Source organism: Sebastes umbrosus, chromosome 14 (assembly GCF_015220745.1).
Source record: "Sebastes umbrosus isolate fSebUmb1 chromosome 14, fSebUmb1.pri, whole genome shotgun sequence".
Taxonomy (NCBI): domain Eukaryota; kingdom Metazoa; phylum Chordata; class Actinopteri; order Perciformes; family Sebastidae; genus Sebastes; species Sebastes umbrosus.
Genome location: NC_051282.1, coordinates 31,636,859 through 31,659,897, shown reverse-complemented (window position 1 = coordinate 31,659,897; position 23,039 = coordinate 31,636,859). Strand labels below are relative to the sequence as shown.

Below are 23,039 nucleotides of genomic sequence, written 5' to 3'. Positions count from 1 at the left end.
GAGCTCCGCGTTGTGCTCTGCGTGATGACGCCACATCGGAAGCGTAGCAGAAGTTTCTCCACGCTTCTGGTCGCATTGAGAAACTAGTAGAGCAAATCAGCGTTTAAAAAACAATAAAATACAGTAAATTCAACATCCAAGTCCAAATACAGCGAGACCGAATGAGTAAATATACACAGACTGAACAGAAAAAAACAATATAGCAAATATATAAACATATTTAAATACATTAATACACAAATCAGCCAAAATAAATCATCGTTTTAATGCTAATGCTCCTAATATTCCACTTAAATGCACAACCCGTGCTTGACTAACAAGATTTCTTCAATGCCGAAGTCTTGAGAAGACGTTAATGAATAATCCTAATAAGTAAGATGTGTTTCACAGCACGTTATATTAATCAGAAGACCCAAGTAAACGTAAAATTGAGAGTTTTTCAGGTGGAGTACTGTTGAAAGTTCAGCTTTCTATTTGGTCCAATCACAGAGCAGGGCGCGGGTGCTCTGCGTGATGACGTAACGCCGGAAGTTAATACATCATGTGAGAAACTAGTAGAGCAAAGTCTGCGTTTAAAAAATAATAAAATACAGTAAATTCAACATCCAAGTCCAAATACAGCGAGACCGAATGTGTAAATATACACAGACTGAACAGAAAAAAACAATAAAGCAAATATATAAACACATTTAAATACATTAATACACAAATCAGCCAAAATGAATCATTGTTTTAACGCAAATGCTCCTAATATTCCACTTAAATGTACAACCCGTGCTTGACTAACACGATTTCTTTAATGCCGAATTGTTGAGAAGACGTGAATGATTAATCCTAATAAGTAAGATGTGTTTCACAGCACGTTATATTAATCAGACGACCCAATAAACTTAAAATTGAGAGTTTTTCAGGTGGAGTACTGGTGAAAGTTCAGCTTTCTATTTGGTCCAATCACAGAGCACGGCATGAGTGCTCTGCGTGATGACGTAACACCGGAAGTGTAGCAGAAGTTTCTCCATGCTTCTGGTCTGTTAATACATCATGTGAGAAACTGGTAGAGCAAAGTCTGGATTTTAAAAACAATAAAATACAGTAAATTCAAAATCCAAGTCCAAATACAGCGAGACCGACTGAGTAAATATACACAGACTGAACAGAAAAAAACAAATATATAAACACATTTAAATAAATTAATACACGAATCAGCCAAAATAAATAATTGTTTTAATGCTACTGCTGCTAATATTTATTTATTTATTATTTTTTTATTGAGAAATTCACATTACAATATGGCATCGTACAGAACAGTCCACAACTACAAGGGAACAGACAAGCCTGGACATTGGCGTACAGTGCATAAGAGTGTGGATGAAGAGAGAAAAAACAAAAACAAAAATAAATAAATAAATAAATTTTAAAAAAAGTAAGGGAATGTGTGAATAGTGCTAATAGTGCTATAGGGGTTCTCTGTAAGGTTAAGGTCCTCAACTAACATTGAAAGCTTCATAGCATTCTGTTTCTTCATATGTTTCAGAGATGAAAAGTAAAGACACAGCTCCTTATGAAAAACAGAAATTTGGTCTTGATTTCAGGAATCTATTTTTATGTATAAAAAACTTTCCAAGAATAATTATGGAATTGATTGCCAGGTCATGTACACTGTAGCAGAAGTTTCTCCAAGCTTCTGGTCTGTTAATACATCATGTGAGAAACTAGTAGAGCAAAGTCTGTGTTTTAAAAACAATAAAATACAGTAATTCAACATCCAAATCCAAATACAGCGAGGCCGAATGAGTAAATATACACAGACTGAACAGAAAAAAACAATATAGCAAATATATAAACACATTTAAATAAATTAATACACAAATCAGCCAAAATAAATCATTGTTTTAACGCTACTGCTCCTAATATTCTACTTAAATGTACAACCCGTGCTTGACAAATAAGATTGTTTCAATGCCTAAGTGTTGAGAAGACGTTAATGATTAATCCTAATAAGTAAGATGTGTTTCACAGGACATTATATTAATCAGACGACCCAATAAACTTAAAATTTAGAGTTTTTCATGTGGAGTACTGGTGAAAGTTTGTTTACGTATGAGATCCAACATTAAAATATATAGCCTACTCTTAAAAATAAATGAATAAATAAACTATTCAATAAATAAACAAATGTCATTAAATGTAGCAAAAATAATATTGAATTAAATGTAGCCATTATTTAATTGATCAAATGTTACATAAATTGATATTTCTGTTTTAATTTGCTTCTTTATTTATTTATCTTTGTATTAATTCCCTTATTTATTTACTCCTCTGTTTAATTTTTATAAATGTATTCATTTATGTTTGCATTCTTTTATTTATTTATTTGTTTTTTTTTTCATTTATTTTTCTATCTATTTATTTATTTTTGCATTTAATTTAATATTATAAAATCAAATAAGACAACAATTTAGTACTGTTTTAATTATGATAAATTAAGAGGCATGAATGCTTTTAGGCATGTGCTTCAGAAGTCATTTTTTTTAATTCTTTACATATAGCTGTAATTTATGTTACATTTAGTCATTCTACTCTGTTTATTGTCAATACTGTTCATATTGTTTCTATTTTTTATATATTTCCCCTTTTTCGTATTGTTCCTATTTTTACTGATGCTTCTTGTTTTTCACGCTATATATCCCCTTTGCTGCTGTACAATGCAAATTTTCCTACTGTGGGACTAATAAAGGAATATCTTATCTTCTCTTATTTTAACAATTTACGTTTGTATAGCTTGGCTACTGCTATTTTTGAGATACAGACAATGGGCCATACCTTTTTGTTTGCATACTTATTTTGCAGAAATATTGACATATTCCCTTATTTCAGATCTATTTTTTTTTTTTAAAGGATAATTTAATAAACTTGAGATCACCTTGATAACACCGGCTGTTAGGTCTTTAACAAAAAGGAAATGAAGCAGGATGATAAAGGTTAGATTATTCTGTTTATGAGCTCAGCTGTGTGCTCCCCAGTTTATTAGCTTATTTATTTACTCCTCCGTTTAATTTTCTCTTTTATTTATTTATGTATATATTTTTTTATTAATTTATGAATGTATTTATTTTTGTTTATTAATTTATAATAAATATCAATTCATGTCACAAAAATAAATATAAAATAAATAAAAAATGAATGCAAAAATAAATAAATCAAAGATAAATAAATAAATAAAATAAAAAATAAATGCAAAAATAAATTAATTAATTAATACAAATGTGTGCAATTATGTTTTTATTTATGCAAAATTTTCCCTTTGCATTTCACCCCTCATTTATTACTTTTCTGAAGCTTAAAACTTTCCTGTTTGCTGCTGCCTTTTATTAAACCAAATAATTATCTGATACTGCACTATAACTTTAAACTCTTGTGTGTTATACTCTATTTTAGCTTCTATTCTAGCTAGTGAAAAGGCCCTGCTGGCATGCTGTGGTAGAAGAAGAAGGGCGTGTATGGAAGGGCTGTGTGAGGTGTGACAGCAGCACAATGCACCTGACAGGAGGGCTGATTACAGTCACGTCTTCCTGCTCCAGCCTAGTCAAACTGCACTGATTACAGGATATCATAAGATTGACATCATGGAGGTGAAGCGGTTAGTTTACAGTGTCGTTCTCCTGGTTTTAACAGCTACAGGTGAGTGCCGTTAAATACTGTCTCATTACATGTGTATTAGATGATGTATATCTATATTTATAATGGAAGGAAAAATAGAATAAACTGTTTTATTTCTGTGTAATTACCCACTTTTCAGACACTTTATATTTATACTCTTTGGAGGTTTTCCTGTCTGTTAAACCCGCTGGTGATATTACAGAGCTGAGGAACAAACTGCTTCACATTTTAACATCAGACATGAAGTAAAACATTCATCTCATCAGTCTGAAATGTAAAATATAAGAGGTAATAGACAGGATCTGATAGAGAGGAGATGATTCACTTAACATGAAAATCCAGAACAGCCAGTTTGACGCTTTGTTGACTGTTCACACTGAGAGTCCATCTGTTCCACCTGACCGATTTTAGAGGTGGTTTCACTTCTCATTTGGTTAACAAATCAATCTGTCTCTTCTGTTTCTGTCAATAATAATTACAACAGAACAAGGTGACTATACAAATCAGAAATGAATGAATGAATACGTTTTAAAAAGAGTAAGTAAACCAACAAAAAACTAAACTAAAATCTTCATAGTTAAACATTTTAATGGTCAGTAATTAAGTGAAAGGAGACACCTACTGAGAAGTTGTGGAAAGTGACTACATTTACTCATGTATTGTAGTTAAATAAAAATTAAAAGTTATTTTGTTTGAGTATTTCTATTTCAGTTACTTTACAAATTAAGATTTTTACACAAAATGATCAGCTTATACAACATGATGCACACTGTTATAAATACGCCAAAACAGACTATACCTCTGATGTATGGAGGACGGAACCTGCCAAATAAATAAATAAATAAATAAATAAATGACTCGATGAATAAATAAATATGTCATGTAAAAATGTAGCAAAATATTAAAAATAAATGTAGACCTTAATTAATTGTGAAAAATGTAATATAAATTGATATTTCTGTTTTAATTTGCTCTTTTATTTATTTATGCATCTATTTGTATTAATTTATTAATTTATACATTGATTTTTTATTTATCTTATATTTATCTTTAAGTGTGTGTATTTATTTATGTATTTATCGATTTCTTTATTTCTTTATTTCTGCACAATTGTCCCTTTGCATTTCACCCCTTATTTATTTCCCCAAACTTACAGCATATATTTCTTTTTACATTTCTTTATGCATTTCTGCCTTATTGTGCGCATGAGATGGCTAAATAATAAATAAATAAAAGTAAATGCAAAATAAATAAATTTCTAAATTAATACAAATAAATAAATAAATGAATAAAAGTAAATAAATAAGTGAATTAATACAAAGATAAATAAATAACAAAGCAAATTAAAACAGAAATATCAATTTATGTCACATTTGATCGATTAATTAATGGCTACATTTAATGACATATCTATTTATTTATCGAATCATTTATTTATTATTTTTTTCCCTGCATCCCTTTAATATTGCACCAATATTTTTGATATTATTATTATTTTGTTATCAATACTTATGTATTGTTATTTATGTCGAGCACAGTAGGCCACCGTAGGGTACTACAAAGTATTTCACTGCACAATGTAGAGATATGTCTATGAGTATGTTACAAATATACTTGAACTTTGAACGTACAAGTACTTTTGATTCTATAGGTAAATTTACTTTAGTGACATTTTCAATGCTGGAGTACGTTTATATCGCGGTATTCCTACTTTTACTCAAGGAAAGGATCTGAATTGAGGGTGTCTTGATATATCGACGATAACTGTCATATTTAAAAATGAAATATTGATATCATGTTAATGATACACAAATGATAATATTGTGCAAATAATCAGCACCTAAAATAATTCTTTATATATAATTATAGCTAGACTTTCTCTCTCCTCCTTGTATTTTGAGTACAATTCATTTGACAAAAAAGCGACAAAACGAACAATAAACAAAGTAAAAAACTGTCTTTAACAATGTGTTGTATTTTATAAGCTTCTCAAATGTTATTTTAATGTAATATCTTAATCTGGGGAGTGAACTAAAGCTGTCAAATGAATGTAGTGGAGTAAAAACTGCTTCTTCATCACTCTCATGACGACACAGTTCTTCTAATAAAGTTGACCTCATTAACTCATCTCAAAAATGATTTATTCATCAATATGAATACTGTGCGTGTTGTTCTTTTGTTTGGTCTAAATGCTACAAATACCGACCTCACCCAGCAACACGATGACCTCAACAGGCCAACTGGTCGGGTCTGTTTCTCGAACACGCTCACAAATGTAAATATGCTGGTAGAAACCTTTTTTTTAACAGTAACGATACAACTGTTAAACAATCAGGCAGACTGAAATAACTTCCTGTGAACAACTAATGTATTATTCTTTGTCTCTCACACAGGAAGCAACGCACAGTTAGATGGTGAGTTATGTTCTCATACTTTGGTTTAATTATTTAATTTAAAGGTTTTCAAGGAGTTCATAACAGCCTCTGAACTCTTAACATGAATCCAGTCCAGGTTTGAAGAGTCTATATACATATTGTATATATAATAAACAAATCAAAACGATATAATTATAATCTATAATAGACTACTGCAGCTTTCAGACACACTTTTGCTATTTTTACATTTCTGTTTGCATATGGATTAAAACTATGAGTGCCATAAAAAAAAATGTAATCTGTAAATAAATAAATAATAATAATAATAAATATGTAATTTAAAAAAATGTGGAAACATAAAGAGAAATATATAAAGTATAAATAATTAAATAAAAATGTGGAAGAGTAATTTATATACACAAAAATATTATTTAAAAATATATAAGTATGTACCGTATATAGATAAATAAATTAACAAATAAATGTGAAAATAAATAAAATTGCTTATAATTATTATTTTATATTTTGTTATTTGTCTTTAAATATATCCACATTTTTTTAATTGATATATTTATTTGTGTTTTTTTTTATAGCACTTTTTACATTTAAGAATAAGAAAATAAATGTGTAAATATAAAGAGAAATAAATAAAAGAATAAATAAGTAAGTAAAGAAATGTGGAAATATAAAGAGAACTAAATAAAGTATAAATAAGTAAATAAAGATGTGGAAATAGCAATAAGGAAAAATAAAAGGATAAAAATAAATAAATGCATTATATTAAAATAAATACATCTTTAAAAATTTTAAAATATACAGAAAAAATGACAGCAATTTATCTACAACAAAAAATATTATGTAAAAATATATTTCTAAATATATACATAAATAAATTAACAAATAAATGTGAAATTAATAAAAATATTATTAAATTATTAAAATTATTTGTCTTTAAATATATCCACATTTTTAAATTGATATATATATATATATATATATATATATATATATTAAAGATTTATTATTTTTTATGGCACTCCTATGACTCCATATCAACAAACAAGTTAGTGGGTAGTTGCATTTTTTTAACTTTGGACCGAGCCAGGCTAGCAGTTTCCCCCTGCTTCCAGTCTTTATGCTAAGCTAAGCTAATTGCCTCCTGACAAGAAAGTGAAAAATTGTGAATCACAAAATGTCAGATTATTGTGTGAAACCTCTAAATGAGAGCAGTTAGATGGTGTGGTCACCTGAACTCTGACTGTCTCGCTGCAGTTTGTGGCACAGCGCCGCTCAACTCCCGGATCGTGGGAGGCGAGGTCGCCCCCGCGGGGTCGTGGCCTTGGCAGGCCAGTCTGCACAACCGCTTCGGACATTTCTGTGGAGGCTCCCTGATCACCAACCAGTGGGTCCTGAGTGCTGCTCACTGCTTCTCCAGGTGAGCTCTGACCCTGACTCATGACTCAGCGCTCTAAACTCATGACTCATTACTATTACAGCGGTCTAAACAGAGGCGGTTTGTACAACAACAAAGAGAGAATGTAATGAGGGTGTGACAGGAAAAACACATTAAAATCATTTATCACGTTCTTCTACATGTCACAGTGAAATACCTGCAGTGTACAGCTTGTTCCACTGAAGTCCTGTACGTCAGGACATGTTTGAGCTATATGTACTTTACTTGAGGATTTTCTTCTCAGGCCACTTTCTACTTCTACTCCACTACATTTATCAGAAGCTTTAGTTACTTCACAAATTAAGATTCAAAGATTTCAAGTTTTAGTTCTTTTACTTTACTTTGACTTTTACTGTAACAGAGTATTTTAACAGTGTGGTATTAGTACTTTTACTGTAACAGAGTACTTTTACTGTAATAGAGTATTTTTACAGTGTGGTATTGGTACTTTTACTGTAACAGAGTACTTTTACTGTAACAGAGTATTTTTACTGTAACAGAGTACTTTTACTGTAACAGAGTATTTTGACAGTGTGGTATTAGTAGGTATACTTTGACAGTGTGGTATTAGTACTACAGTAAAGTATCTGAGTACTTCCTCCGTGTATTTAAACACGTTTTGTCCCGTGTTTCTCAGCTCCAGTACATCGGGTCTCACCGTCTATCTGGGTCGGGAAAACCAGCAGCTGTTTAACTTTGACGAGGTGTCCAGGTCGGTGGCCGAGGTCATCAGACATCCCGACTACGACAACACGCCCAACAACAACGACGTCGCCCTGCTGCGTCTGTCCTCGCCGGTCGAATTCACCAACCACATCAGACCGGTGTGTCTGGCGGCGGACGGCAGCGTGTTCAATGCTGGGACGACCTGCTGGGTCACCGGGTGGGGAACCATCCGAAGTGATGGTGAAAGTTCATTATTAAACGTATTAATAAGGGAATGATTGTATTTGTTATTGTTGCATCACAAGACTGTGACTCTCTCTGATGAAGAAGAACGTAACATTACCTGCAGCAAGCAGCCTAAATGTAGCACTCTTTCAAACCTGTTGCTCTTCAGGCCACGCCCCCACATCAGTGATGTCACAACGGGTGTTTTCCATCGGCTCGTAAACCTGCGGTGACATCACTGATTGAATAAAGTGAAGGACGTCCTGTCAGAGTCATCGTGCATCGCTCCTCCTCCTGTCTTTCTAATTAGAGTCGACTCCTCGCCGTCCTGCTTCAACATCACGTCATTAACCTGGTGAAAGGGACCTTTAAAGACACCTAACACACCTATATAATGACTCTGGGCCGGCCCAGGCCAAAGTTAACAAGGATGACACCACATTTCATATAATAAAGTTTAAAAGACAAGACCAGGGACTACTGAAACTGAAGGTTTACCGAGTACCGATACAAGTACTTCTCTGTGTCTGAAGACCTTCGTTAACAGCCAGCTGGAGGGTGTGAGCGACACACGGCAGGCTGGGGAGTCCCGCATACGAGGCGGTGCACCGCCACCGGCTCTAGGTCGACTTGGAAAGGCTCGGGGAGAAGGTGCTTCCCGGGCCGTGGACAAAGTGTCACCGGGGCGGACTGTCCTCAGTGCGCCCTAACCGCGGGGCTCGGCCCACGTAAAGGTGCCAGGGGTCTGCGGCAATGTCTGCAACCCACCCGACCCGTCTTGAAACATGGACTAAAGGGATCTAACGCACGCGCGAGTCAGAAGGTGCAAGCAAAACCCCGTGGAGCAATGAAGTGAGGGCCGGCGCACGCCGGCTGAGGCAGGATCCCGGCCCCGCGGGGTCAGGCGCACCACCGACCCGTCTAACCCGCACCGTCGGGGAGATGGAGCGTGAGCTCTTTCGATAAGACCCGAAAGATGGTGACGAGAGGTTAACGTCACGCTGCTGTAAAGTGGTATCGGAGCCGTTTTGCGAGTACGAGTACATGAGCACAGTATCGGACCCGATACCCGATACTGCTATCGGTGCATCCCTAGTCAGGACCATCTAAAAACCTTTGCGATCAAAAGTTATCAAACTTTTGCGTTTTCATGCAACGCTGGTGACGTGGCATTTCGGCGAAAAAAGCACCTTTTGCCATAAAACAGGAAGTTGTTGTAACTTCAACATACTTTGTAAAATCTGCTCCAAAATGTCTCAGCCATGATGGCGGTCCAGGCCTGAGGTCATTTACATGCCAATATAGAGTCATAGCCCCGCCCCCTTCACACTAGCCCCGCCCCCTTCCATAACTCATGAACCGTCTGTCGTAGCGTCTCGTGGGAGGGGTCATTGTACTCAGCAGAGAGTTGCTGTTTCAATGGTGAAGGTTATCCCCGCCCCTATCAAGAACCAGTTATTGTAGACAGTAGAGGGAGGCATACTCAGCAGAGTTCCTGTTTCATTGTGCCTGGCCGCGATGACCGGCGTCCCGCCATTACCCCCCGACGTGCGTAAATATGCAGGGGCTCGTCCATCACTGCTTGCCAGCTTTAATTTTTACTGATATTTTGTCTCTCAGCTCCGAGCCCATTGGTTCCTTCTGAAGACGTAAATAAACACTAATACATAGTTTCATCAGTAATCTCCTAAAACAGCTGCTCACCGTAGATTTTAGGAGGAAATAGTGACTTTGTTGGGGACTATTTTCAGCGGCGGATTAATCCACATGTGGTGTTCTAGTGAGTATTTAGGACGGTGTGTTCAAGGTGATGAAGGAACATGTCAACCAGATTTAATGTGCCTTTTCTTCTTCAGTTCCTCTCCCGTTCCCACAGACGCTGCAGGAGGTGAGCGTCCCCATCGTGACCAACAATCGGTGTAGTAAAGCCTACACTTCGATCACAAGCAACATGGTCTGTGCCGGTCTGGAGGAGGGAGGGAAGGACTCCTGCCAGGTGAGTCTGTCTGCAAAACCCTCCCTTGACCTCTGACCTCCAGATTATGTGAATGTAAATGGGTTCTATGGGGACCCACGAGTCTCCCCTTCACAGACATGCCCACTTTATGATAATCACATGCAGCATAAATGTGTTATTGTCTCCTATTCTAAAATGGTGTGTTTGAATATTTCTGCATACTGGGGTCCCTAAGCAGTCTTGAATTACATAAATTGGGTCTCACTGTAAAGCTGAGACTCTTGTGGATCTAATGAGCCCAACTGTATTCATGTGTGATGATGTTAGTCCCCATAGGAGACATTTCATTGACCTCACTGTATAAAATGACCTGTGGTGACCTCTAGGATAATCACAGCCTCATGAAACTCTACAGCCACAAACTAGAGACCTAGAGCATTCAGAGGATGGATGGATCAGACTAGAGACCTAGAGCATTCAGAGGATGGATGGATCAGACTAGAGACCTAGAGCATTCAGAGGATGGATGGATCAGACTAGAGACCTAGAGCATTCAGAGGATGGATGGATCAAACTAGAGACCTAGAGCATTCAGAGGATGGATGGATCAAACTAGAGACCTAGAGCATTCAGAGGATGGATGGATCAGACTAGAGACCTAGAGCATTCAGAGGATGGATGGATCAGACTAGAGACCTAGAGCATTCAGAGGATGGATGGATCAAACTAGAGACCTAGAGCATTCAGAGGATGGATGGATCAAACTAGAGACCTAGAGCATTCAGAGGATGGATGGCTTTCCTAGCTGGATTGATCAATAAGGGGGTTTCTGAGCAGTTTACACAACAGAAGTGCTCGCCATCCAATCGACGAAAACATGCAATTCTTGCAGAAATCTCCAAAATGTCAAAAGCTTTTGATCCCAAATCACAGCATGGCTTTTTCTCTGGTGTTCTTCAAGGTCTTGGTGTCTTAATGTGGCATTTGGAGGGATTATTGATCATTTTTATTAATTCTCCAGTGGTAAAAAAACGGTTAAATTTAGCACCAAATCTGTGTAACAAATGGTATCAACCCAAAAATTGCTGCAAGAACTTTTCAATTAATTAATTCATGTTTATTTCTGATTTATGAGTAGAAGAACTTAACACACAAATTAATTTCCAGGTTCCCAGCTTTCAGATGATGTACACCACTTCTATGTGACATCTACTGTTGACCTGCTATCTCCCCCTAAAGACCCCCTGTTCCCCCCTAAAAGAGACTAAAACGGGTTTATTGTGGGCCTCAGAGGGTTAATGTGTTCATCACTTTGATTAATGTTGCAGCTGGTAAAGGTGGAGCTGATTTTAATGACTTTATATACTGGTGGTAGTTTGTCAATTCCTCCCGGGGGGGATCAATAAAGTTTTATCTTAACTGATAATAATACTTCATCATTTAATAGTCGATTCTATTTTGTTTTATTAATCTGAATCTGTAAAGTAACTAAAGTTATCGAATAGATGTAGTGGAGTAAAACTCAAGTAAAGTACTAGTAGCTCAGAATTGTACTTCAGTGCAATACTTGTTGATGTACTTATAGTTTGCTGGTGTTCTGACCTGTTCAGGGCGACTCCGGCGGCCCGCTGGTGAGTAAAATGGGCTCCATTTGGGTCCTGGGTGGAGTGGTGAGTTTTGGACGAGGCTGCGCTGAGCCCAACTTCCCAGGAGTCTACGCCCGGGTGTCCGAGTACCAGTCCTGGATCAACGGCCGCATCTCCAACGGCCTGCCGGGCTTCGTCACCTTCTCGGGCAACGGGACGATATCTGGAACCGCTCATCGGGTTTCCTTCTCCGTCCCTCTGCTGCTGTCCATCCTGCCGGTCCTCTTCTCTCTCTGTGTGCTCTCATAGGAAGTCTAATGGGGACATAATTCATTCATTCATTCATTCATTCATTAATGAATTAATTAATTCATTCATTAATCAATGCACCAGTACAGAGCCAGTATCACCCGCTGCCTTCTCCTCTCACTGAGATCCATTTATCTTTAAAACAAGCAAAATAATCTTCGAGATATCACAAACTTATATCAACAAAATTATGATTTAAAAACTTTCTTGATTAATCGACTCATCGTTTTGTCTTTAAAATAACAGAAAATCCTAAAAAAAAAATCATCTCTTTTCTTTCTTCTGCTGCACAAAAACATGATGTTCAAAAGAATATAGAAGTTATGTATTTATATATATATACAGATATAATGATCTGTAACTTACAGTGTGTTTTACCAGAACACCTCTTGTTATATCTTTGGTTGGGGCTGCAACTAACGATTATTTAATCTGCAGATTATTTTCTTAATTAATCAATAAATTATTTTGTTTATAAAATGTTAGAAAAAAAATACAAAAACTATATATAATTTCCCACCATCTAATCTTCACATTTGAGAAGCTGGAACTTCAGAATATTTGTCTGTTCTCTTGTAAAATTACTTAAATCATTTATCAAAAATAGTTATTGATTAATTTTCTACTTTTGTTTAATCGTTGCAGAAATAAGTTAAAGTGGAAACAGGTGAAATAATCTTTAAACTTCGTTCGTTAATGAAGTTATCAGTTAATAAAATGACGATTGTTAAAAAAAGCTATTAAAAATAATTAATCAGTAATGTATTAAGTAAAATAAATAAATTAAAAGATCATTAATTAACTATTTTCTTATTCTGTATTGAAATCATGAATTTATGATTAAGATTTAAAAAGTAAAATTATTCTAAACGTTTTTTTTTTAATTGAGTAAAATTAAAAAAAATTACAAATATTGATTTTCCCTTTTAATATTTACAATTTCCATTTTGTGGATGGTTGTTTAGATTTAAAGTTAAATCTTTAACAAAAATAAGTTGATTAATTTAACAATTAATTGTGAGGTGGAATATGTTTGGCTGACACATAAGTAAATATATACAATTTATTTTAAAAAATCCTTTCTACTGTAAAATTAAATTATTAATTCATCATTTAAAGACAAATTAAGGAAATTATTAATCGATAAATGTAATTATTTATTTAAAATATAGTTTAAATTGGAGAATTTATCAACATGGTTATAATTAAAGAATACAAGTTAATAATTATCTAAATCTATTTAAGAAATTAATCTGAACTGATTTTAGCCTGAAAACGATCAAATATGCAGATTAATAATCAGTCTTTGTTCTAATGTTTCTACTTTAAAATTTCTGTTGATTTTCATTTTATTTGTTTATGACCTCAAATATTAAACTTTTGTACTGGTGGTGAATTTTAGAAGTGAATGAATTTGATATGGAGCGATGGACTTTAATACCTCTATAATCTATGCATTATTACCTATTAATATATATATTTTTGCACAAAACAGATGCAACTGTGATTTAGTTTTTAAGCATTCAACACTCGAAGTACAGATTATATTTACACTATAAGCACTTCCATAATGAAACATTTAGTCAAACATGTGAAACACCAGTCAGTGTGTTTAGTTCAATATGACAACAAGTGAAATGTATAATAAATATTATTCAATATGTTGTAACACCAGATACAAAGCGACTGTCTGTCTGACTGTATTATGTTCAATAAAATAAAATAAATTCTAAACATTTGGAGTATTTATGTTTGATTTTCTCCTTCTGTGAAGCGTACTAATACGACACAGCGAATGTGTACAAATACTCTGTTAAAGTCCTGCATTGAAAATGTGACATAATTAAACATTTACTCAAGTACTGCACAATTTTTAGATACTTGTACTGTACTCGAGTATTTCCATTTTTTTTACTTCTACTACTACAATTCAGAGAGAAATATTGTACTTTATATACTACTGCACTACATTATATATATAATAAAAATAATAAATACTACTACATTTCAGAGAGAAATATTGTACTTTATATACTACTGCCCTACATTTATCTGACAGCTACTAGTATAAGTAAGTACTAGTATAATAGTATAAAAGGTTTATAATTTGTTCAAATTATATGTATACATATGTGTATATATATATATATACACATATGTATACATATGTATACATATATAGATAAATACAATAAAATAATAAATATTATTACATTTCAGAGAGAAATATTGTACTTTATATATATATATACATACATATATATATATATATATATATATATGTAAAATATACAGTAATATAATATTGTGTAATCCAGTACAAAGTACAGTTGTGTTGTTTGTAAAGTGCTAGCAGTGATGGAGGAAGTATTCAGATCCTTTACTAAAGTAAAAGTACTAATAAAAGTACAACCAACAGTCTAAACATCAAAATTAATAAAAAATAAATTTAAATAAATAAATACAATAAAGAAGCACATTTGTGAAGCTGGAAACATGAAATGTTTTTACATGAAAAATAACTTCAGCTATCAAATAATTTTTCTTTTAAATCGATTAATTGATTAATTGATTAATCAGCTGTACAGTTTCATATGTTTTGTGTGTAAAAAACCTTAATTTGTAAAGTAACTAAAGCTGTCAGATAAATGTAGGGGAGTTAAAAAAGTACAGTATTTACCTCTGAGATGTAGTGGAGGAGAAGTAGAAAAATACAAGTATCTCAAATTTGTACACAAAGTTATACAGTAGAGTTCACAGTTCCCACGGTACGTGAACGCAGCACACGGTGGGATTAATGTGGTGGATTCTGATTGGCTCTCAGACCGGAAGAGAGGAGACGGTTCATTCTGCCAGCTGTTCTGTTAAATGTGTGTTTTTGTTGATGGAATATAACAGATTAACTACATGGACACAGATTGTTCTGGTCTGTTTCATCGGACTGAAGGCAGAGGAGCCGTCCGGTGGCTGGTGAGTCAATAATAAACACTAAACTGATATCATGTGTGAAGTTATAGTAAATATGATGTCTGTTTCTTTACTTGATGTAAATGTGAGCTAGTTTAGCCCTGATGCCTGCAGCTCTGACTGAACTTCACACCAAACTCTATTCAAAAATCGGACATTTTAACACCTGTATTTAAAAAACAGAATTTCAAGGTACTTGTACTCACTTGGAGCCAAATCTCACTGTCAACTTTTATCAATAAATAGATGACTCGATAAATAAATAAAATGTCATTAATTTTAGCAAAAATAATATTAAAAATAAATGTAGCCATTAATTAATTGATAAAATGTGACATAAATTAATATTTCTGTTTTAATTTGCTACTTTATTTATTTATCTTTGTATTAATTCCCTTATTTATTTATTTACTGTTCTGTTTATCTGTTTATTTATTTATGTTTATATTCCTTTTTATGTATTTGTTTTTGCATTATTTATTTTATTTTTTATTTATTTTTTATTTATTTTATATTTACTTTTAAATGTATGTATTTATTTATGTATTTATGCATTTAAACCCTTATTTATTTCCCCAAACATATGTATTTCTGTATTATTTTCTTTATACATTTATGCCTCATTATGCAAATAAGAAAAGAAAAAATAAATATAAAAATAAATCCTTGAATAAATCAATATATTTAAAAATAAATATAAAATAAAAAAGGGAATTTATACAAAAATAGATACATTAAAAAGCAAATTAAAACAGAAATATCAATTTATGTAACATTTCATCAATTAATTAATGGCTACATTTATATTTTATATAATGTTTGCTATATTTAATGACATTTCTTTATTTATGGACGAAAAGTTAAATGATGTTTTGTATAGAACTCATTACCAGTGTTTCTCTGCACTTAAACATCCCCACAGTGTTTAAATAAATATCTTAAAATAAATGAATAAATAGTATTAGTTTTAATGTTGGTGTCTGTTTGTGTGTTCAGGTCTTTAAAGTCAGATGTCAGATTGCAGGATGAAGGTCTCTGTAACATCGATGTGTTGGATAGCTCCTCACTCTCACATCAGCAGTTCATTCAAAGGTTCGTATGACAAATAAGATGTTTAAAAATAAATCCATTTAATGTCGACTGATGATATCAATTGTGTTTTCAAGGTCCTATATATATATAATTATATATAATTTAATAATTTAATAATATCAGTTAATCTGCTGATTAGACGTTTGGATTTACTCGGGTTTATTGTTTTTTTTACATTTTTGCTTGAAAGAATGTCACAAAAACAACTAAAGAAACTCTTGCTTGCTTGCTGTCTGTTATTTCTTCAGATATGCGTACAGCAGGCCGGTGATCCTCAGAGGTCTGACTGATAACACGGTACGTACTTTAAACACTTAAACATTCATGTTGGCTGCAACCAGTAATTCATGTTATTGTGTTAAACTTTCACAGGAAGTCATATAGTTGCATTTGTATTGTAAGTGTTTTAAATGAGTGTTCGTATTCAGTGAAAAATCCACCCGCTGACTCTGATTTTAATATAATAATTAATATAATAATTTATTTTTTATACATTTACAATCAGACTATAACATTTATGGAGTCATAGGAATGCTATAAAAAATAAAAATGAATCTGAAAAAGAATAAGAAAATAAATGTGAAAATATAAAGAGAAATAAATAAAAGAATAAATAAGTCATAGCAATATATAAAATAATAATTAGAAGCATTTTCATTTATTTTCACATTTATTTGATATATTTATTTATTTTTTGTTTGCATATAAATTAAAAGTTTAAATTTATACATATAAATATTTTTTTCTGTGCATATATATTTATACACAATTTTTTAATTTATTAATCTTTATATAATACCATTTATTTATTTAGTTATAGCCATTTATTTTTCCTTATTCATTTCCCTATTGCTTTTCTCTATTTCCACATTTTATTTACTTATTTATTTCTCTTTATATCTCCACATATATTTTCATATTTATTTGTTCATTTATTTCTGTATATAGTTATTCATATATTTTATATATATATTTATTTATATATTTATTACATATAAATTACTCTTATTTTGTGTATATACATACATACACATACAGTATATGTATATGTATGTATATATATACATATATACACACATATGTATATCCGGACTGTAAACACTGACTGTGTTTTAGAGATTCAGGTCCTCGTGCTCCAAGTCCAGTTTACTAGAAGAATATGGCGCCCGGAGAGTTCGGCTCAGTACAGCCAACACTTACTCTTACAAGAAAGGTACGCATGTCCAACACTGACAGTCTGCATGAAACACTCACAACCTGCAGGGATGTCTAGTTTTATTTATTTATGTATTGTTTTAATACTCACTGTGATCACTTTGTCCCAGTGGACGTCCCTTTGCAGGAGTATGTGGACATGTTACTGAGGCCTCAGTCTGCAGACGCCCTCGGCAGCGGTGAGTTTAAACTCCTTTCTACCTCAGGAGGAGGAACTGAATACGACTTCCAACACTGCAGAGAGGAGGAGAGATTTAAATCATCTGATGATCCGTCTGAAATGTTTATGACAACTGCTGAAGTGATTTGACAAAAGGTTTCATGACTTAAATAAAACTAAACTCTTCTTAACTCGACTCTAAAATAAAATGAACAAAAAGTTAAATGTTGTTTTGTATTGAATTCATTACCAGTCTTTCTCTGCACTCAAACATCAACACAGTGTTTAGTGCATTATATATATATATTATATATATATATATATATATATATATATTTATTATTATATTAAAGTTTGTCCTGAAGTTCACGGGGTCGGTATATTCATACATTTCTATTTCTGTCAACAAATCTCCATGTGCAGACCCAAACAATGTGTTAGTCAGTCTCTTAATACTTTCCCCACGTCCTGTCACTCAGCTCCAAGCCCATTGGTTCCTACTGAAGACGTACACCTTTAAAAACACAAAGATAGTTTCATATAGTTTAATTTCCTTAAACAGGCTGTGAGACTCACTCAGTACTTGTTAGTAGAAACGTTCAGCGTTGGTTTGTTGTTGAAAAGACTCCATGTTTGTCTCTTCTACAGACACGCTGTATTTCTTTGGAGACAACAACTTCACAGAGTGGCAGAGTTTGTTTGAGCTGTACGAGGCTCCGCCGTACGTCCTGCCTCACACCAGCGGAGCGTACAGCTTCGGCATCGCAGGTTTGTTCTCAGACTTACAACCAGAATTAACAAAACTCTGTGGTCACATTATCTCATCCAAACATTAATATCTAAAATACATCTACGCAGTCTTGTCTCCGGAGGTCATTTTAATTTATTTTCACAAGTATTTGTTCATTTATTTCTGTATATATTTAAAAATATAAATGTATTTATTTATTGCATATATAATAATAAAAAACTTTTTTTTAATACAGCACCTTTCATACATAAAATGCAGCTCAAAGTGCCCTACAAGAAAAATTAAATACATTTTACATATATATATATATATATATATATATATATAATTTATTTCATATTATGTAATTTATTTATTTTTATCCCTTTATTTTTCCTTATTTCCATTTAATTTATTAGTTATTATTTTATTTATTTCTCTTTATATCTCCACATTTATTTGTTCATTTATTTCTGTATATATTTATTTATATATTGTGAATATTTATATTCATTTATTTATTGCATATAAATAACTCTTATTTTTGTGTGTGTGTATATATATATGTATATCTTCATTCTTTTCCACATTTTAGTTACTTATTTATTCTTTTATCTATTTCTCTTTACATCTCCACATTTATTTTATTTTCACATTTATTTGTTCAATTATTTCTGTATACATTTACTTATTTATACTGTATATATATATATATATATATATATATATATATATATATATATATATATATATATATAGCGAGAGAGAGAGAGAGAAATCGACTATTTCTCCTGTTTCTGTTTTGCAAAAAAACGTCTTATTTCTTATTTCTGTGTATGTTTATACTGTATGTAAAGCGATTGCCTCAGAATGAAATGTTTTGTTTTTATACAGCGACTGTTTTGTTTTCTGTGACTGTAAATACATCAAATATGAAAATGATTTATGACGTGAGAGAAACAAACTGCAGCTGTTAACCTTCAGGTCCTCTTTGTGTCTTCAGGTCCTGGAACCGGAGTCCCCTTCCACTGGCACGGTCCGGGTTACTCTGAAGTCATCTACGGAAGAAAGGTGGAAAATAACACCTGTAGTTTCTCTTCAGTTTCATTCAGGTCATGTTGATTTATTTCATCGTGTTGACACATGAACACAGATTAATGTCTCCGTCTGTGATCACACAGCGGTGGTTCCTCTACCCGCCTGACAAGGAGCCTCATTTCCACCCGAACCGGACCACCCTGGCCTGGGTGACGGAGACCTACCCCCAGCTGACGGAGGACGAGGCTCCGCTGGAGTGCACCATCAGACCTGGAGAGGTAAACACCTTTTAGAGTTCTAGTGGTGAGAACTGAGAAAAATCATTTCAACCGTCATCAGAGGAGCTCAGAGGTTCACACAGACATGGAACTGAAGAAGAAGAGGAAGAGGAGGAGGAAGAAGAAGAAGAAGAGGAGGAAATGGAGGAGGAAGAAGAAGAGGAGGAGGAAGAAGAAGAAGAGGAGGAAGAAGAAGAAGAAGAAGAGGAGGAAGAATAAGAAGAAGAGGAAGAGGAGGAAGAAGAAGAGGAAGAGGAACAGTATGATGAAGAAGAGGAAGAGGAACAAGCAGAAGAGGAGGAAGAAGAAGAGGAAGAAGAAGAGGAACAATATGATGAAGAAGAGGAAGAAGAATAAGAAGAAGAAGAAGATGATGATGAAGAGGAAGAAGAAGAAGAAGAGGAGGAAGAGTGCATCAGGGTTATTACAGTAAACTAAAATAAGAAGTAAAAATGAGTTAGTAAACTGAATAAAAAACTAATCCGTCCTTTAAGAACAACTAAAGTGAAACGATATTACCTGGTGAGAAAACTAATAAAAATAGCTCTAATATAATAATAATAATAATAATAATAATTTAATATATCACTACGGAAAACAGGAGACAGCATGAATTTCTGTCTTTAGTGACGTTGAACCACAGAAACGTTCCAGGTCGCTGTGGCGCCGTGACACGGTGGAACGCTGTGACGCTGTGGTGCCGTGACGCTACGCCGTGACGCCGTGGCGCGGTGACTAAATGATCCTCACCTACAGCCTGACATGTTCACCCGTTTCTGTCTGATCACAGCAAGACATTTGAAAACAAATGAAATAGAAATATTTTCTAAACTATTCGGAATCAGCACCAATATTTTGTGATAAATTCTTAGTTAAAACATTTTTTTTTTAAATCCTACTGTTTTTCTGTGACTGAAAATGCATCAAACAGAAAAGTCAGATTTCATCAGAAGAAACTAAATTATTTTTTTCATTGTAAAACTTCTGAACTAAGACTTTTAAATCTCATTTATTCCTCGTGAATTCGTGACTAAATCTTGTTTTGTCGCCTGCAGCATTAATTTGACTCTTGGCTGAAGCACCAACATGATAAACTCAAAAACACGTCGTTAAGACTCACGTGTGTCCGTCTGTCTGTCCGTCAGGGTTCACTGAAGTGTCGTTGTTGTTGTTCCTCCATCAGGTGCTGTATTTCCCCGACCGCTGGTGGCACGCCACCCTCAACCTGGACACCAGCGTCTTCATCTCCACCTTCCTCGGCTGAGCTTCGTCTCCAGCTCTACTTCTACTTAAAGGAAGTCATTATATATATATAGATATATATATATAATCATAGTTTATCTCCCGCTGCAGACTGACGGGAGGAGAAACACTCACATACAGAAACACCGTATTTATAGTCTGAAGCACCACAGTTACATTCCAACTGAATCTTCTTTTGTTGTTCTTCATTTTAAACATGTTTTCTAATGATATAACAATAAAAATGTGTGTTTGGAGCCTCACACACAATGACTATGGAGGACGGAACCTGCCAAAATCAAAAAAATAAATCAATAATTATATAAATGACTCAATAAATAAATGTAGCAAAAGTAATATTAAAAATATTGTTGCCATTAATTGCTAAATGTGACATAAATTGATTTTTGTTTTAATTTACTTTATTTATAAATCTTTTTAATAATTTCCTTATTTATTTACTCTTCTCATTATTTCATTTTATTTCTCATAATTTGTATTTATTTTGAATTTATTTTTATTTATTTTATATTTATTTTTAAATGTATTTGTGCATTTATTTCTTGAATTCTTTTTTTCTTATTTGCAGAATGAAGCGGAAGTGTATAAAGAAAAGATTACAGAAATAAATAAGTTTGGGGAAATAAATACGGGGTGGAATGCAAAGGGAAAATTGTGAATGAATAAATAAATAAATACATTTAAAAGTAAATGTAAAATAAATGCAAAAATAAATAAATTTAAAGATTTATAAAAAATAAATACATAAATAAAATGGAAAATTAAACAGAAGAGTAAATAAATAAAATGAATAAGCAAAAACAGTAAAACAGTAATATCAATTTGTCACATTTTAAAAAATAATTGATGGCTGCGGTTATTTTTAATATTACTTTTGCGACATTTATTTATCAAGTCATTTATTTAATTATTAATTTATTTTTTGATTTTGGCAGGTTCCGTCCTCCATAAAATGTCAAGTTACATTCCTGTCAGGACGGAAATACACAAGTATTATGTCATCATATCATTTTTATCAGTCACCTGGACTTTCTTGAAGTAATAAAGCACAAAACATTTGGTCCAACAGTCTGCTATTAAAATGTTTGCTGATCATTTCTGTGGTTCTTTCAACAGATAAAAGATTTGAGATTTCACTGCAACAACATCATGTTTCTAGTTTCCAAAAGTAGCTATATTATTATTATTATTATTATTATGATTATGATATAAACACAGAGTCCAGCTGAGGCTGGATGTCATCAGTTCTTATTATTACTAATAATAACACTTTTCTAAACCGTCTTCAATCAGTGACGGAGACCAGACTGAAACTCAGATGTAGAAAACACGGAACATTTATTTTATCACGACATTTCCAAACACCTTTTGTGCAGCAGGTTGATCATTCAAAGATTTCCTGTACGGTAAGACGTCTCACTGCGACTGAAAACTAGAAGAAACGTAATAAAGGTTGAAGTAAATCTGCTCCCTTCAGTCGTCATTTAGAAAAATCGGACTTTAACTTGATTGAGTCAAAGCTGGATTGTATTTGTCACATTTCACCAGAAAGAAACTTTTAAATAGATAATTCTGTCTCAAACAAATTAAAACACATTATATAGGGCGGGTCCATCTGCGTCTTATCCGTTGTTTTTTTTTCAAATGGAAACGTCCACTCAGCCGTTAGCAAAAAGCAGTGACGTAGGTTCTGAATAATGTGAACGCTAGCACTAGCTGAGTCAACGTTGGCTGTGCTAAGTTTGGAAATAACTGAAAGGGTTAGTTCTGATGTTTTGAAGTGGGGTTGTACGTATACTCCGTGTTCTGAGAGGTAAAATTAATGCTTTTATGAATGGAGTCTGGTGGCTTTTAAGAGAGCGATATATAACGGCTTCAGAAACCATCAAAAAGAGCTGTCTGACGGTGAGGTGAAGCGGCTGTCAGACGGCCCTTTCTGACGGGCAACTGAAGCCTTTCTATGCTCTCTCCAAAGCCACCAGACTCCATTCACAAAAACAGTCATTTTTCCCTCTCAGAACAGGAGTTGCTGGCTCACCGCTGCATCCATCGGTGAGTTAGTTTG

At 33.3% G+C, this 23,039-nt stretch overlaps 2 protein-coding genes and 1 long non-coding RNA gene across 3 annotated transcripts; 2 read left to right on the top strand and 1 right to left on the bottom strand.

Annotated features, from left to right (window-relative positions):
• The first annotated feature begins 3,466 nt into the window (after window positions 1–3,466).
• On the top strand, window positions 3,467–13,967 carry LOC119502100 (serine protease 33-like). The gene is made up of 6 exons (XM_037792977.1): window positions 3,467–3,681; window positions 6,054–6,074; window positions 7,308–7,470; window positions 8,126–8,394; window positions 10,236–10,375; window positions 11,947–13,967. Exons 1-6 carry the CDS (start codon window positions 3,627–3,629, stop codon window positions 12,229–12,231), a joined length of 933 nt encoding a protein of 310 aa, XP_037648905.1. The 5' UTR covers window positions 3,467–3,626; the 3' UTR covers window positions 12,232–13,967.
• Window positions 13,968–15,045: 1,078 nt separating this feature from the next.
• jmjd8 (jumonji domain containing 8) lies at window positions 15,046–21,287 on the top strand. Its single transcript, XM_037792978.1, has 10 exons — window positions 15,046–15,201; window positions 16,195–16,290; window positions 16,539–16,587; window positions 17,407–17,503; window positions 17,616–17,684; window positions 18,314–18,433; window positions 19,399–19,466; window positions 19,577–19,711; window positions 20,895–21,015; window positions 21,058–21,287. Exons 1-9 carry the CDS (start codon window positions 15,116–15,118, stop codon window positions 20,973–20,975), a joined length of 801 nt encoding a protein of 266 aa, XP_037648906.1. The 5' UTR covers window positions 15,046–15,115; the 3' UTR covers window positions 20,976–21,015; window positions 21,058–21,287.
• LOC119502172 lies at window positions 19,592–22,656 on the bottom strand. Its single transcript, XR_005210014.1, has 3 exons — window positions 22,340–22,656; window positions 20,832–20,993; window positions 19,592–19,703 (listed from the first exon to the last, which is right to left on the bottom strand). It is a non-coding gene; the product is annotated as an uncharacterized LOC119502172 (long non-coding RNA).
• Window positions 22,657–23,039: the final 383 nt, after the last annotated feature.